The sequence below is a fragment of the Leptosomus discolor genome, chromosome 3 (assembly GCF_034619465.1).
Source record: "Leptosomus discolor isolate bLepDis1 chromosome 3, bLepDis1.hap2, whole genome shotgun sequence".
In the NCBI taxonomy this organism is placed as follows: domain Eukaryota; kingdom Metazoa; phylum Chordata; class Aves; order Leptosomiformes; family Leptosomidae; genus Leptosomus; species Leptosomus discolor.
The window spans coordinates 61,860,218-61,873,925 of NC_141393.1; the positions used below are offsets into that span (position 1 = coordinate 61,860,218).

General features: G+C 41.4%; 1 protein-coding gene across 2 annotated transcripts; it reads right to left on the reverse strand.

Moving 5' to 3' along the window:
• Positions 1-374: 374 nt before the first annotated feature.
• On the reverse strand, positions 375-11,932 carry DEPDC1 (DEP domain containing 1). 2 transcript variants are annotated; one of them, XM_086462803.1, is made up of 12 exons: positions 11,885-11,932; positions 10,909-11,174; positions 10,099-10,249; positions 9,820-9,938; positions 9,277-9,407; positions 8,931-8,978; positions 5,563-5,703; positions 4,201-5,079; positions 3,448-3,620; positions 2,321-2,497; positions 1,862-2,047; positions 375-515 (listed from the first exon to the last, which is right to left on the reverse strand). In XM_086462803.1, exons 1-12 carry the CDS (start codon positions 11,930-11,932, stop codon positions 375-377), a joined length of 2,460 nt encoding a protein of 819 aa, XP_086318929.1. The 2 variants fall into 2 exon arrangements, with proteins under 2 accessions (XP_086318929.1, XP_086318930.1); XM_086462804.1 differs by lacking the exon at positions 4,201-5,079.
• Positions 11,933-13,708: the final 1,776 nt, after the last annotated feature.

Below are 13,708 nucleotides of genomic sequence, written 5' to 3' on the forward strand. Positions count from 1 at the left end.
AGCCGTAATAAATGGCAGAAATTCCTGAACAGACAGTTTAAAAGTTACAACAATACGCATATCATTAGTTCCCCATATGAAAACCATATATAAGTTTTTGGTTACTAATAGCTTCATGCTCATTTTCACATTTATTTTACTGAACACAATATAGTGTAATAATTTGTAAACAGATAAATATTTCTCTCTTCGCAGTCATTCAAAAGTTATCTGCACAAACAGAAGTTATTTTGGCACCTTTCAACATAGTGCCCATGTAAACATTTCTTCCCTCTCCACACACAGCCGCCAGCCAATTTCTGTAGCCAGTGCCCTTTGGTAATTCATTCACCCACCCACCCATCAAATAAATAAGCAGCTGAAATGTGGTGAAATCAGTATCTTAGGCTACGAAATCTTGGTTTTCTCAGGCTAAGCATCGGTTGTTTGATGGTGGGTTTGTTCTCAAGTAATATTGCTTCATTTTCGGTAGTTGGAAATCTGTTCTGGTAGATTAGAGGGTATTCCTTCTGAAACTGGAAAACACAAAGGCAAAAAATAAAATGAGAGATTCCACCAAAAGTGCCAGCTGTGCAGGGGTTGGCATGAACCACCTACAAGTCTGCCAAAGGTTTCTGCCGATTGATTCAACCTGCAGAAAACGACTCCGTTTGTGACTCCTGGTGTTGACACACATTGGATCTAACCCTCTAGGAAAGGCCATGTACTTGGCTTTCCCTAAAGTATCAAAACTGAATAGTCACTCCAAAAAGTTGTGATTTATCACACCACTAGCTATCCCAGCACAAATGGCGAGACGGGAATGATACAGCTCTGCAAATTTTAATGAACTTTGCTACCATGCGGCCCTTGCAGTACAAAGCTGCTTCTGGACTTTGGGAGGGAACTCACCAAAAGATTTAAGTTCGTACTTCAAGTGTTACTATTAGAGGATTTGAGTTTATTTCCTTCCTCCTCACTTCACCTGCTTAAAGTGCTGCTGTGCATCACTTCCTACTGCTTGCTTACTCCAAGTTCTAATTGACTGTAATTAACTACTCTTCTTCACACACAGGATGTTTTAGTGAATTCTAGCAGAAGTCCAGCCTCCACTTTTACAGGACCAGAAAGTTTTCACAACACATATGAAAGTCCATGTTGCAGAAGCTGGGGGAGGGGCACCAAAGAGAAAGAAATGTGCTCACTCTGAAAAGCTGCTTTTTCAAATTTGAGTCACAAGACTCACTTAGGAGATTCTAGGACAAGTACAATTCTATTCAATTGGTCAGAAATACTTGCCAAAGGTTTTCCGAAAAAGAAAAAACCCTCCAGCATTAAATCCTGCCAGAATGGCTGTATTTTAGCTTTAGTATTAGGCAATATGTTAGCAGGCCATAGAAGTGCCAGATAATCTTGAGCGATATACACGTTACAAAACACAAAGCTAAGTCTGCAGAAAAGAGCGTTTCAGGTTTCTGAACAGATAGAGCTTCACCTCTTAAAGCAAAAAAAAATCTCTGCTTTTATCACCCAGTGATTTTAAGCCCATCTACAGTATTTTAGTAGTACACTTGCACAGCCTGGACACCACAAGAAACCATGCTATAATTCTATCACCTATTATTTAATGGGGATCAGTATCTCACAATAACTTTACACTGGTTTTAAACCATTGTTTGAACACCACTGCTGCCAGGCGGTATCAAATGCTGTATTAGACACTGTGCCTAAAATCCCAGCTGGGGTACACAACATGTTCAACAGCTCTCTTCTACTCCCTCCATACAACCTGCTCTTGTTCCATACCAGGGTCCAGTGACTGAGATCCTTCCCTCACAAAGGCGTCTTCAGCAGCAGATGAAATATCCACCAAATTTCTTACCTGTTTTAACTTTTTCTTTTTGTCCTTCACAGACAAGTTTTTATCTTTGATAATGTTCTCCAAGAGCTCTGCCACTGCAGCTTGAGAGGTAGAAACCTTTTGTTCTTCAAACTCCTGAGGAGTTATTTGTTCGCAGTATGAATACGTTGGCAGTATGGCACAAATTTCTTCCTTTGGATATTTGCACTGAAACAAGAGTTGGAGAAGGGGTCTACACATACTCAAACAATTATGTATCCTTTCTGTAAGAAGGCGCCTAACAAACATCCAAGCATACTAACTTACAGCAACACCACAAGTTGCAAACATTACAACATAGCTAAAATCTATTATTTAAGAGTTTAACAAAAGTTTGCAAAACTATAGTGGTTTTATTCAGAGTTTTCCCATCCCACTTCAGACGTAACAAAGACTCTACAATTAGCAAATGAACTTAAAATTTTCGATCACGCCACCAACCTGAGCCATCTCCATGTATTCTATGTGATCTCGCACTGCGACCTGCAGGTAAGTTGGTACTTTAAATATTTCTTGTTGATGGTCCATTAGAAACGAAACTAATCGCGTAGAAAGCAGCTCATCAAGATCTACTTCCTGTGCACAGCACAGCACGCATCGAGAAAAGGTCTGTATCATCTAGAAGTGTTTAACAGATCATTAGTACACACAGCCGAGAGATTTGCCTTCTTCCCAGCCCACACAGTGGCACAACGAACTCTGCAATACCAACTGCCACTGCAATCTCTCTTGCCTGCACCACTGGCCAAGAGAGGAGGAAAACTGGTTATAATTTTTGTCTCATCTGAAATAAAGTAACTTCTCATAACATCAGACTTCCACTTTTTTGAACTGGACAGCACTTCCAATCAAGAAATACATATTTTAAAGAGGTAATAATAAGAAAAAAGTCCTCCCCTGTAGAAAAGTGTGCATCTTCAATTAGCCATCTTGAGTCAAATGAGATGATAAAAAAATACCTGCAGAACCAAGCTAATCAAGATCTAACACACACCAAGATCCAGTTTTAAATAGCTTTAAACCCCATTTTTACATCTTTTGTGTTTCCAGCTTTTCATAGGCTTATTTTAAATTAGCACGTGCGCTTACTTTGTTGCTTTAGTTAATCTTGTTTGAGAAAAATCTTTCGTTGTTCCAATGAGAGCTTAAATTAGAACCTGGAAGCTAATCTTTAAACTAAACTTCCTTCTTTGGAACTGTTTTTGTCCTAACTTCACATATTCAAATGTTTAGCCCAAGAAAGGTTTTCTTCAGACTTTGCCAGCAAATGGCAGCTGGGTGAGAAATCAGACTAAATGATCATTCGTAACTTTTAAGAAATTATCTCCCTTCTCCTCCCAAAGTAAACAAAAGCAACACCAATATTTGAAACATATTAGGATGGAAACAAGGAAGTGCTTGCTTTCAGTCAGACTGTAAATATTCTGGAGATGAAAAATCTGTCCATTAATCGCTATTTAAGTGCAATGAGACAAGGAACCTCAAGTACAGAATACTGCTAGTATTCTCAGCATTAATTCAGCAATATTCTTAAACCAACAGATACACTGCACTCCTGATTCTCTTACCAAAGAACGTGTTCCCATTGCATCGTGCAGTCGTGGCATATCCACATTTTCACTGATGCGAGAGATCATACGCATTAGGAGCTGAATCTTTCTCCGATTCGGTGGTGGAAGCAACAAACAACATATCTGTAGTGCTTCAACAGCAATTCTTTCTAAATGAGGCTGAAGAAGATCTACAAGTTAATTGTAAAGACATTAAGATTTGAACCAACTTTCAGGATACTTATCTCAGTACAAGACATCTCATTTTTCCCAATGATGATAATGTATGTTTCAGAGAAATCAGCTGTAACATAGTGTGGTCCTCCTCAACTTGCTTCATTATGATAAACTGCTGGTACAATTAATAAACAACACTAATGTTATTCCCAGAAGTATTTCCAGAGAATGTGTTTCAGAGACCAGAAAAAGAGATCTCCTCCAACGGGCAGGTCTGCGCAAATTCCCTGCCTCACTCTTAGACAGTGTCTAGGACAGAACTACTTACCACTCACCTGAACAGAGAGGTGAATCAGTCATGCATCAAGTTTAAGGCTCCAGAGACACAATGCACTACTCTTTGTGAGCAGAGGTACAAAGGGCCACCTTTAAACTGCGCAATTCAGCAACCAGAATTTTTTTTTTTTTTAAAAACTCACAGATCATGTTATACACATATCAAAAAACCTAGCAACAGTGCCAAAGATTAAGGAAGCAGAGATTAGTTAGTCAATGCAATAAGCCGATACAACATGCTTTAGAAAGCCATCTTACTTTGCGTGCCAGTCAACACAGAAGAAGAGTGAGTGAAAGAGTTTGCTGAGAGTTCTAGGGTACTTTTGCAGAGTCTCTTTTTGATGGTGATATCAGAAATCTCAGTCCTGATGTCCAATGAAGAAGCCACAGCAGAGGCATTTGGTTTTTCTTGCCCGCAAAGTTGAGACCTTGGTTTTACTGTGATTTCAGCAACCGGCACGTTAATGCTAGCGCAACTTTTGGAGTTCCCCTTGCCAAGTAAACTCAGAGACCTGCATATTTGCTTCGATCTGTGATTTTCATTGAACGGCTCTTTATCCTGCAGAGTCAAAGCAGGCACTCCCTTGATACCATGGGTTTGTTTTCGACATGTGTTACCAAGACCAAGCTCCAATACAGAATCAGCTTTATGCTCACACAGCAGTGACTGTTTTCCATGTCCTGTGCCCAGGATGGTGTTCATATCACCTTGCCTGAGGGAATCAGATTCTCCTTTACTACATACGCTTGAGGCAGTATCTCCAATTATTTCCAAAGAGTAACATCTTGTCCTAAATGTTTGAGGTGGATCTTGTTCATTCCTGAAACCTGGGAGATTTTGACAGCTTCCTCCTACTAGATTATCAGCACTACCTTGTTTATATGTCCGTTTATACCGCCGCAATGTATTTGCACACTGTTTTTGAACAGTTAGCTCTTCTGAAGATGACTTCCTGGAAGCGGCATATTCTTTTGGCTTTTGGTCAGGCTCTTTGCTAAGTAGGCTTAGAAGAAGACACTCCGTTGACTTGAAAGAGTTCAAGTGGAGAATTTTTGAAGGTTGTGGATCACATTTCTCATCTTGGACAGAATGTTTTCCACTGCATATATCTGGAATTGTGATGTAGTCACACATAACTATCAGAAAATGAAATATAAGTTAAGATGCAAGTGGTATGAAAACAAACAAGTTCAGAAAGAAAGACGCTAACTGAACAGAGAAGACAACAGATACCAGACACTAATTTATAGTTGACTGTTAGTAAAACCTAAGAAAAATGTAGCTCAGTCCAAAAGCAATTAAAAGATAACTGCAACCAACATGCAAGAATAAAGAAAGTTAACACACTGCAACAGTGAGGAAGAGACAGGAACAAGCATGTATTTTAAATGATGGTTGCATATTGAGAATGTTAGCTCAGACAGCAATTTATATAGGATATTATGAGACAGAACTGCACTTTAATTAATATTGTAATCCAGAATGACAGCATTGAGGATCTTCCTCAGACTGAAGCTGCCATATAGATTAGGGGGTTGAGGTCTACTTTGAATTACAGATTGTTCCCCAGTTGATATAAACTTAGAGCTTGTACTGATCATTTCTAAATTCATACGTACCTAAAATATTAACAAAAAGTTCATAGTATTCAAAAGTAAGTAATGGTTCAGGGAGACTGAGAAAGTAATCAGCAACCGTTCTGAATACATCCCGTTCAAACCCAGTGTAAGTTGGTTGGCTCATGTCATTATTTCTAGGCCCTATAGAAAGGTGAAGAAAGAAAAGTATTTACTCTCACAATTCCACTATTAAAAAATAAATAAATAAATAAACCAATCAATCAATCAACATAAGTTGGTCCTTGTAGGAATGACCATTTCGCAAGAAAAGAATTACATCAGCAATGCACAAATATTTTGTTTAGTTCAGCACCGTACACTTTGTAAGCAAAACCAGTATAAAATATTCTGTATAGCCACTGAGGAGTGGTACTCAGTTTCAACAAGCTGTTCCACACCAAGAAGATAAAAGAAAACCCATTTCTGCCTTTTATAGGTTCCTCAGCAAAATAATCCCAAACTTCTGGCATTTTCCTTCATTTCCAGACTACAGTGATCCCAGCTGTCCTGCAGGGAGCTCTAGCTTCCAGATGAAGCAGCTCATGCTGTGACCAACTTTGAAGACCGTGCTGCAAAGCCAGCTGATGTACACGTGTAGCTTTATGCATGAGCTGGTCAGAGTCTCTTCCCTTTGTGGGGACCTCCTCTTTTCAAACCCTCTATTCAAAGGTTCACCAAGAGAAAGTTTTGTTCAACACTCCTCCCATGGTGGATCTTTCCTTCAGAATTGGACAGATAAACAATCCAGTAATCCAAGAGATGTAGTTAATCAACCTTGACCATGTTGCTACAGAGAAGAGAAAGAACGAATGGAAGGGGTCCTGGTAGGAATAAAATTTGACATTGTGTAGATCATCTAACCCTAGCGTTATCATACTCCAATGAACTCCTACACACTTCCTTATAAAGCCAATTCTAATAAATTAGGAGGTGGTAGTTTTAATTACACATAGACCCAAAGAAAATCTAACTTTTGATATGATCAAACTTTATAATCATAACCACATTGCCACACACTACACTACAAATATAGTAGAGCGATATTCCCCCTGCCAGTGTAAGTATTTTTAGTTTTCACTGTGCAAAGTAACTACCGTCTTCATCGTTTGGTTACGGTACAGTTAGCAGGTGCAGAGAAAAAACTCCACTTGAACTAATTCACTCAAATTAGAAACTGAGAATCCAAAAAAACAGAAAGCTTGCTTGCAGTTTTCAACATACAAATACAAAGACCTATTAGTTCTGAATACAGGAATGATGTGGGAATTAAGGTATTGAAACCCTCAAAGACCAGTGCTCAGCTGTACTTTCTACTTCAATTTAAATCCACTCACCATCTCTTACCTGTCCTGTTTTTCCTAGCAGTGATGTTCATGTACGAGGCTCTATGTATTTGGGAATGCAGTTGAAGAAAAAACCCCCAAAGGTCATTTTCACAAGGATATGCCACAAACTGAACTTCTGAAGGCACATTAACCCCGCATGGACCCCAGCACAGTTCCACTGAGCAGCCAGAGATATATGTAGATGTAAAAAACCACACACCACCCAACCCTGTTACAGCTAGTGTAGTATAGCTTTGAGGGGAGCTAAGGAAGGAGATTGCCAGGAACAGGGGCAAGAGTTAAATGGCAGGGCAAGCACACATACAAAGAACTCATAATCTCCAGTTTCATTTGAGAGGCACTCCTCTAACTCTAGCTTGCCCTGTTAGCCATTTAAAGGGGCAGTTTTGGGGGAAAAAAAAAAAAAAGACAGATACAAAGTCAGTCTAATTGTCAGTCTAATTGGCCTCTGCTTCTCCAGGACCTTTTCAAAGCCTGCTTCATAGAGACACAAGGCGTACATACTCGCGATCTGTATGTGTTTGTAACACCATTTCAAACACATCTGACAAAGGAAGCCTCAAAGACACGTTAGATTCTGTGAAGTTTCATAAAAATCAATGGGACTGTAAAAGAGAGACTATTAGTACCAGGCAGGTCTGCCACAGCACATGCTGAAGAACAAAAACGCTCCTTTAGTAGCAAGAGAATCCACATCAGACCAAGCCATTAGAAACTGAACTTCATTAGGTTCACTGTGAAAGTACTCTTTCACCCGCCCCAATGCGTGAAATCCTGTGTTAACTGTATTACTGCACAGTAAATACTTTCCCAGTAGTTCCAAGGCAGCTGCTCAAGTAGACATAACACTGATGCCTTAGGTAACAGATTCTTCTTTTCTGAAGTTTAAGATTTCACATCATGCCCTTCTGAATTTCACATTAAGCAAATACACAAGGAAAACAAAAGCACTACATTATCTGTAAGTTATAACTACTTTCAGTTTTGCTGCTTGATACATTAATACCAAAACAAAGGACAAGCACAGACAGACTCTCGCTCTGCAGACAATGAAAGCTCAGCAGTCACAAAACACTGAAGTGTCTGACTTTAAAATTCCATCTCATCTGCTACGCAGTGATTGGTAAGACATCGAAGGCCTTCGTGTTCCACAGCTGAACTGTTGCTATAAAAGGGTTTTAAGAATAAGCTTTTTCTAGTTTGGAGAAAAAGGTGGGGAAGCCAGTAAGGAGGTATTCGAGGAGCTACGCTCCAAGTCCAGGAACAAACGAGTAGAACTCTTCCTTCTGTTCTCATGACAAATTTAGCAGACTATAAAGCTGACTATACAAGAATGCTTTTATCTCAAACTCTTTGCAAAATTTTGTTGACTTCTTCCAAGACAAATAAAAAGTGACTCATTTTCTGTGAATTGGCTTCCCCAATTTAATATGAAATGTAGGAACTGTTTTAGTCCAGCTCAAAGCCAGTAACTAGAAAGTGCCTTTACTCCTGGAAAAACTGCACTAGAAGAACCACACACAGGTTCTGCCCAACCACTCAAGCTCTCTCCCTGCCTGAGTCGTTGTTAATAGGAACTATTTTAGTGAAAAACAGTCCTTAACTTTCTGATGGCCTTGGACAGCATGCTTCCACTGAAAGCTCAGAGACCATTAATTCTCCTGTACACTGCTTGGATTAAGGGACACCGAAGACCCTCTTCTTCCAGTAATTGAATCTGTTCACGTTGCCAAAAATTCGTATGCTGAATCAGACGACGCAGCCTACAATCAGGAGAACTAGCTACACTGCTAAGGGACTGATCGCTTGATTATCTGAAATATCACATTAACTCTTTCAGGTTATGTTTCTGTGCAGTAATTTGATAGTATTGCTTTGATTTCATTGCTTCTCAATGTACCAAGGCACTTAGATTATTTGAATTTCCAAAGTGAAACATCACAACTGATCTTAACGTGCAAGTGTATTTCACCTTCAACTCAAAATAGGTTTCCAGAACTTAAAAGCTGCCCAGTGACTTACAGTATGCGAGGCATTTCATAGCTGACAACACCCAGTGAGGGAGGTCTTCTAAAATAAACAAACAAATACATTATTTATATATAACCCCAAAGACTTAACCAGTACAAGTAATTGCACACATGTAATTAATATAAAAGACCAAATTTAAAATATTGCTACACACATGTAATTTAAAAGTGAATGCAATACACCTACAAAACCTTCTAGACAAATATTCTGAACTGTACGCTAGTTTGGGGAAAAAAGTGTAAAGATACCATGAGACATAGTACTTGAATTCTTATTTATTGTTCATTGCAATTGCACCATACAGAATCTTTAAGTAAAGCCAGAAAAAAAGCCTTACCTGATTTGTTCTGCAAAATAACAACACCGTGTTTGCTCGTGTTAGTCATATTGTATATGACATGCTCGGGAACTATCTGTGTTGGCTGCAAAACTTCTTCCAAAGATGGGAGGCCTAAAATGGTTTGCAAACTGTGGGGAGGAAAAGAGCAGACATCTAACAGGTTTTCTGGTAACGAAGGAAAACAAATTCTTTCCATATCCATTCAAACACTAGTTACTTGATAAGCCAGTCTGCTGTTTAATAAATTCTTACTTCCAGAAGGACAATAAGAGGACATACTTTTTCTCGGGACAAATACCAAAAAACAGTAAGAAAGAACATCTATGCCACTTAGAATGTACTTCTAGACCAGCAACAAGAAATTTCTTAAATGCCATAATCCAATGTTAATAAACACATGTAAACAATAGTTAGTAAAAAAATATTCAACTTGAAACATAACTTTAAACACTTCAAAAGAATTTGAAAGACAAAAGCTTGACTGGGCCATTATATACCCAAAGCACATATACCAGCTTCTTTTTACAGTGTATGACTTACTGTATTAGAATGATATTTCTCCAAGTTTCTTGCACATATTCCTGGCTTATTTCCCTCTTGTGCAGTGTGTCTTTTTTGTTTTCCTCTATTATATCTGGGTTTGTTTTTAATAAATTTTCCTGAAAATAAGTGGTTTATACCATAAGATAGATGAAGAGAAGATGACACAACAGACCAGTGTCACTAAAAAGATGACTGCTTTTAGGCGTGGAGGTTTTTTTTTTAAGAATAAAGAAATTACAGGGCAACTACAATTATGTGAGAAATGTAAGTTATTACCAGAGACTGCAGTAACTCATGTTTTTTAAAAGTTCTCCTGGATAAATGCAGCAGTTTAAAAGGTCTTTCTTTGTCTCTCGAGAAGTTTTCCAAGTTCACTTTTGGTGGACATGGGCTTGGCAGAGGTTTAACTGGAGATGTTGAAGGAAATCTGTAGTGAATAGGAGAGATGTTAAATAAGTTTAGCATAGGTTAAAAATACAAGTCATCATTTAATCAAAACCATACCCTATCAGTGTGATTCCACAAGATTCCGAAAAGATTCCGGAAAATTAGAAGAAAAATGCTGAAATTTTCTCTTTAGAACACTGTTTAATGTTATCATACTATAAATTAGCTTTGGGCAACTTTTCTTGATTTCAGAGTCAGGCTGAAGATACTCAGATATTTATGCAGCTCTGAGAGCAGAATTGGAGACGTGAGGGCCATTAATACCATTAAGAACTTAAGAAAGACTGTTTCCCACTCAGACTTTCTGTAAAACGTACAAGAGCAGCAAACACAGGACTGGTAGCACAGCATGCAGCTACTACAATAAATTCTCCTTGGCTCCCCTCCAAAGCACTTGAGTGTAGCACACACGCCAGGGAAAAACTTGGCTAGACAAAAGCATGGAAGCAGCCCTCAGCATACAGGATGTATGGTCTAGACTGCACGCCAGAGCAAAGTGAAATAGCGAGTGGTGTAAAATGGTGCTAATAATTGATTTTTGGCCCAACAGCTCAAGCTGTTTTGAGAATCTGAGCATTAAGATTTTTAAATAAAGTTCCCCGCCTGAAGAGCTCTGTTAACTGTTCTTCATTTCCATACCTGTATAGTACACCATTGTCTTCTAAATTTTCAGATCCCCATCTCCCTTTTACATCTTCAATGACGTGATTCTTGAGAAACTTTCTTAACAGCTGAATAGTCTGCTGCCTAGTAACTTCAGGACCAAAGTTACTATTATTCCTTAACACTTCATGGAGCCAGTCTACAGCTTCTGATGCAGTGAAACAGCTCCCATGTTTTTTGAAATGTTGCCTGTGTTTCCTTAATGGCATGCCTGCTCGGAAATATTTCGTAATTTCATTCCACTGCATGGGAAACAAAACAGCAAAGAACATAAGATTAAAGCCTGAAATTGATCATTGTTATGATGTTATATTGATACGCATATAAACAAAACTGCTACAGATATTGTTATACTAAGTAACGTAGTAGTATTACTATAGAAACACTAAAGATCAGATTAAAAAGAATTGGTAAACATTTCATTTAGTTTTTTTATCTTATTCTTCTATAACTGAAAACAAGGTTAGAGTTTCACAAACAGAAGGAGTTCTATTGACCCGGCCTGCCCCTGCCCAGCATTTCCATCGTCTCAGTTTCCTGAGGCACTGTCAAATTTGGAGCAGCCATCCACGAGATGAACCCAGCTGCCAGAGTACATAACCACCGGTTTTAAGGCATTTTCCTCCTTTCCTCACACAAAATTAGAGGACACGCTATAGTTAGCAGGGCTCCTCTTGCTGAGCTGGCGCCCAGTTTTCAGGGAGGGAGGCACTGCCGACCCTCCCCAGGGAGGGACAGCGGTCACGGCGGGGCAGAGCCCCCTGCCCTCCCCCAGCACTCAGGTCACCCCCAAGGCCCACACGCCGCTCCTGCCCGCAGGGAAGGGGGCCAGGAGGGTCAATACTAATGTGTGTTCTAACCCCGAGGCACAGGCCCCGGGCTGCCGGGAGGCCCCGGGCGCAGCCGACGTTCCTCCTCCCGCCCCACAAGCCCCGCACCCCGCCGTCCTCACCAGCTTGGTGGCGCGGTAGGGCCCCGGGGCTGCCGGCCGGCCCTCCATCTCGCTCGGGACCGACCGACCGACCGACCGACCGGGGGGGGGGGGGGGGCGCCCGCCCCGCGCAGCCCAACGGCCACGGCCGCCGCCCCACGGTTTGAATCCGCTGCGCGAGCCGCCCGCGGAAGCGGATTGGGCGAGGCGGGAGGGCACGGCAGAGCGCAGGCGCCGGGCGGGCGGTTCTCTCCGCGCAGGGCGGTGAGCGCCTCCCGGGCAGCCGCAGGGCCGTGCGGGCGGACGTTAATTCGCTTTCTCCCTGAGACGTTGGTTGGGCTCAGCTGTCCCTCGGTGCGGCCTTGCCCCATAGCAGCGGCGTCGCAGGCTGCACAGGGGCTGGTCAGGCGGTGGCTGTACCCCTCGGCCTGGGTACCCGCCCTCCCCGCGGGCAGGCAGAGCGGAGTGCGGCAGGAGCCGCGTACCGGCACCTATAGCAGCCGCGGGTCAGCCCTGAACGGAGGTCGAAGAGCTTGTGTCTTCTCAGAAACTCACCTTGGCTAGCTGGTAGGACAAGGGGAAGAAAGCTGCTTGTGTTACATGGCTTATCTTGGTTTTCAGGGCATTTTCACGGACACCACTTCAAGAGGCAGGTGTGGCTTACGCATTTGTTAGGTCCTGCAAGACTAGCAGGTAGGCTAGAATCACAGAATGGTTGGCATTGGAAGGGACCTTAAAGGCCATCTAGTCTATCTCCCTGCAGCGAGCAGGGACATGTTGAGCTCCATCAGATTGCTTAGAGCCCGGTAGCTCACACACAGCAGCCCCACACACCATACACACAGGTGCCCAAACACACACCCTGCTTTCAGAGGAAACCACATGCTTTCAACTGCCCTGTGACATCCTGTGGATTTCCTACAGATACAGGTATTCTAGAGGCTTCCCCCCTAAAAAAACCCCACAACCCACAAGCAAAACCCAACAGAAGCCAACCCCAACAAACAACATAACAAACATTGCAATGGCATAGCTGTTGCAGTTTGTTATTTTTTAAAAGCATTCTCTTTCTCAGAGCCTGTAGACCAAGTATACTTGCAACCTGGGAGCTATAAATACCCCACAAGTGTTATATCTCATCTTGATACAGCCATCCATTGCTCAGACATTTTAGCCTTATCACTTAAACTTCTTTTATAGCCAATAAAGACACAGAAATACTTCAGACTTTTTTTATAAGAAAGTATAAAATCATCACTGCTGTGAGCAAACACACCAGCATAACAAGTGGATTTAAACAATAACACCCAAAGCTGCAGCCCAGGAAAAAAAAGAACAGAAATAGAAAGCCAAAGCACCAAAACATGCAGCCATCTAGATGGTGACTCCCACCATATCCAGGACCAGAGCAGCACCCAGGAAACCAGCTTCTCAACTACATACCCTGCCAAGGAAGGATGGCTGCTCAGCTTTTATGTGCTTGAGAAAGTAGTTGCAGGAGCCAGTGGAAGCTGGCTCCGAGTAGCTCCTGTCAGACCTGTGAGCTGCAGCACCTGCTGTGAGTCCGCAGTGGTTGACTTAGGAGTCACTATAGTAAACAATTCAAAATCCAGTGAAGCTGTGTTGTTTCACTTATGTTTTGCACCTGATTAGGAGAAGAAAGACGTGCATCCTCTCACTAGGCTCAAGAACTTTAGAGATGCTCTTCATCACTTATGTATTTCAACAACTCACCTCCTGTTTTCCTTTCTCACAAAGCTGCCTGATGAGTGGCTGCCAAGACAGAAAGTGGTATTGATTTTTCCAATGACCCAGGCTCTAAACCTGTTCAAGAGTATAAATCCA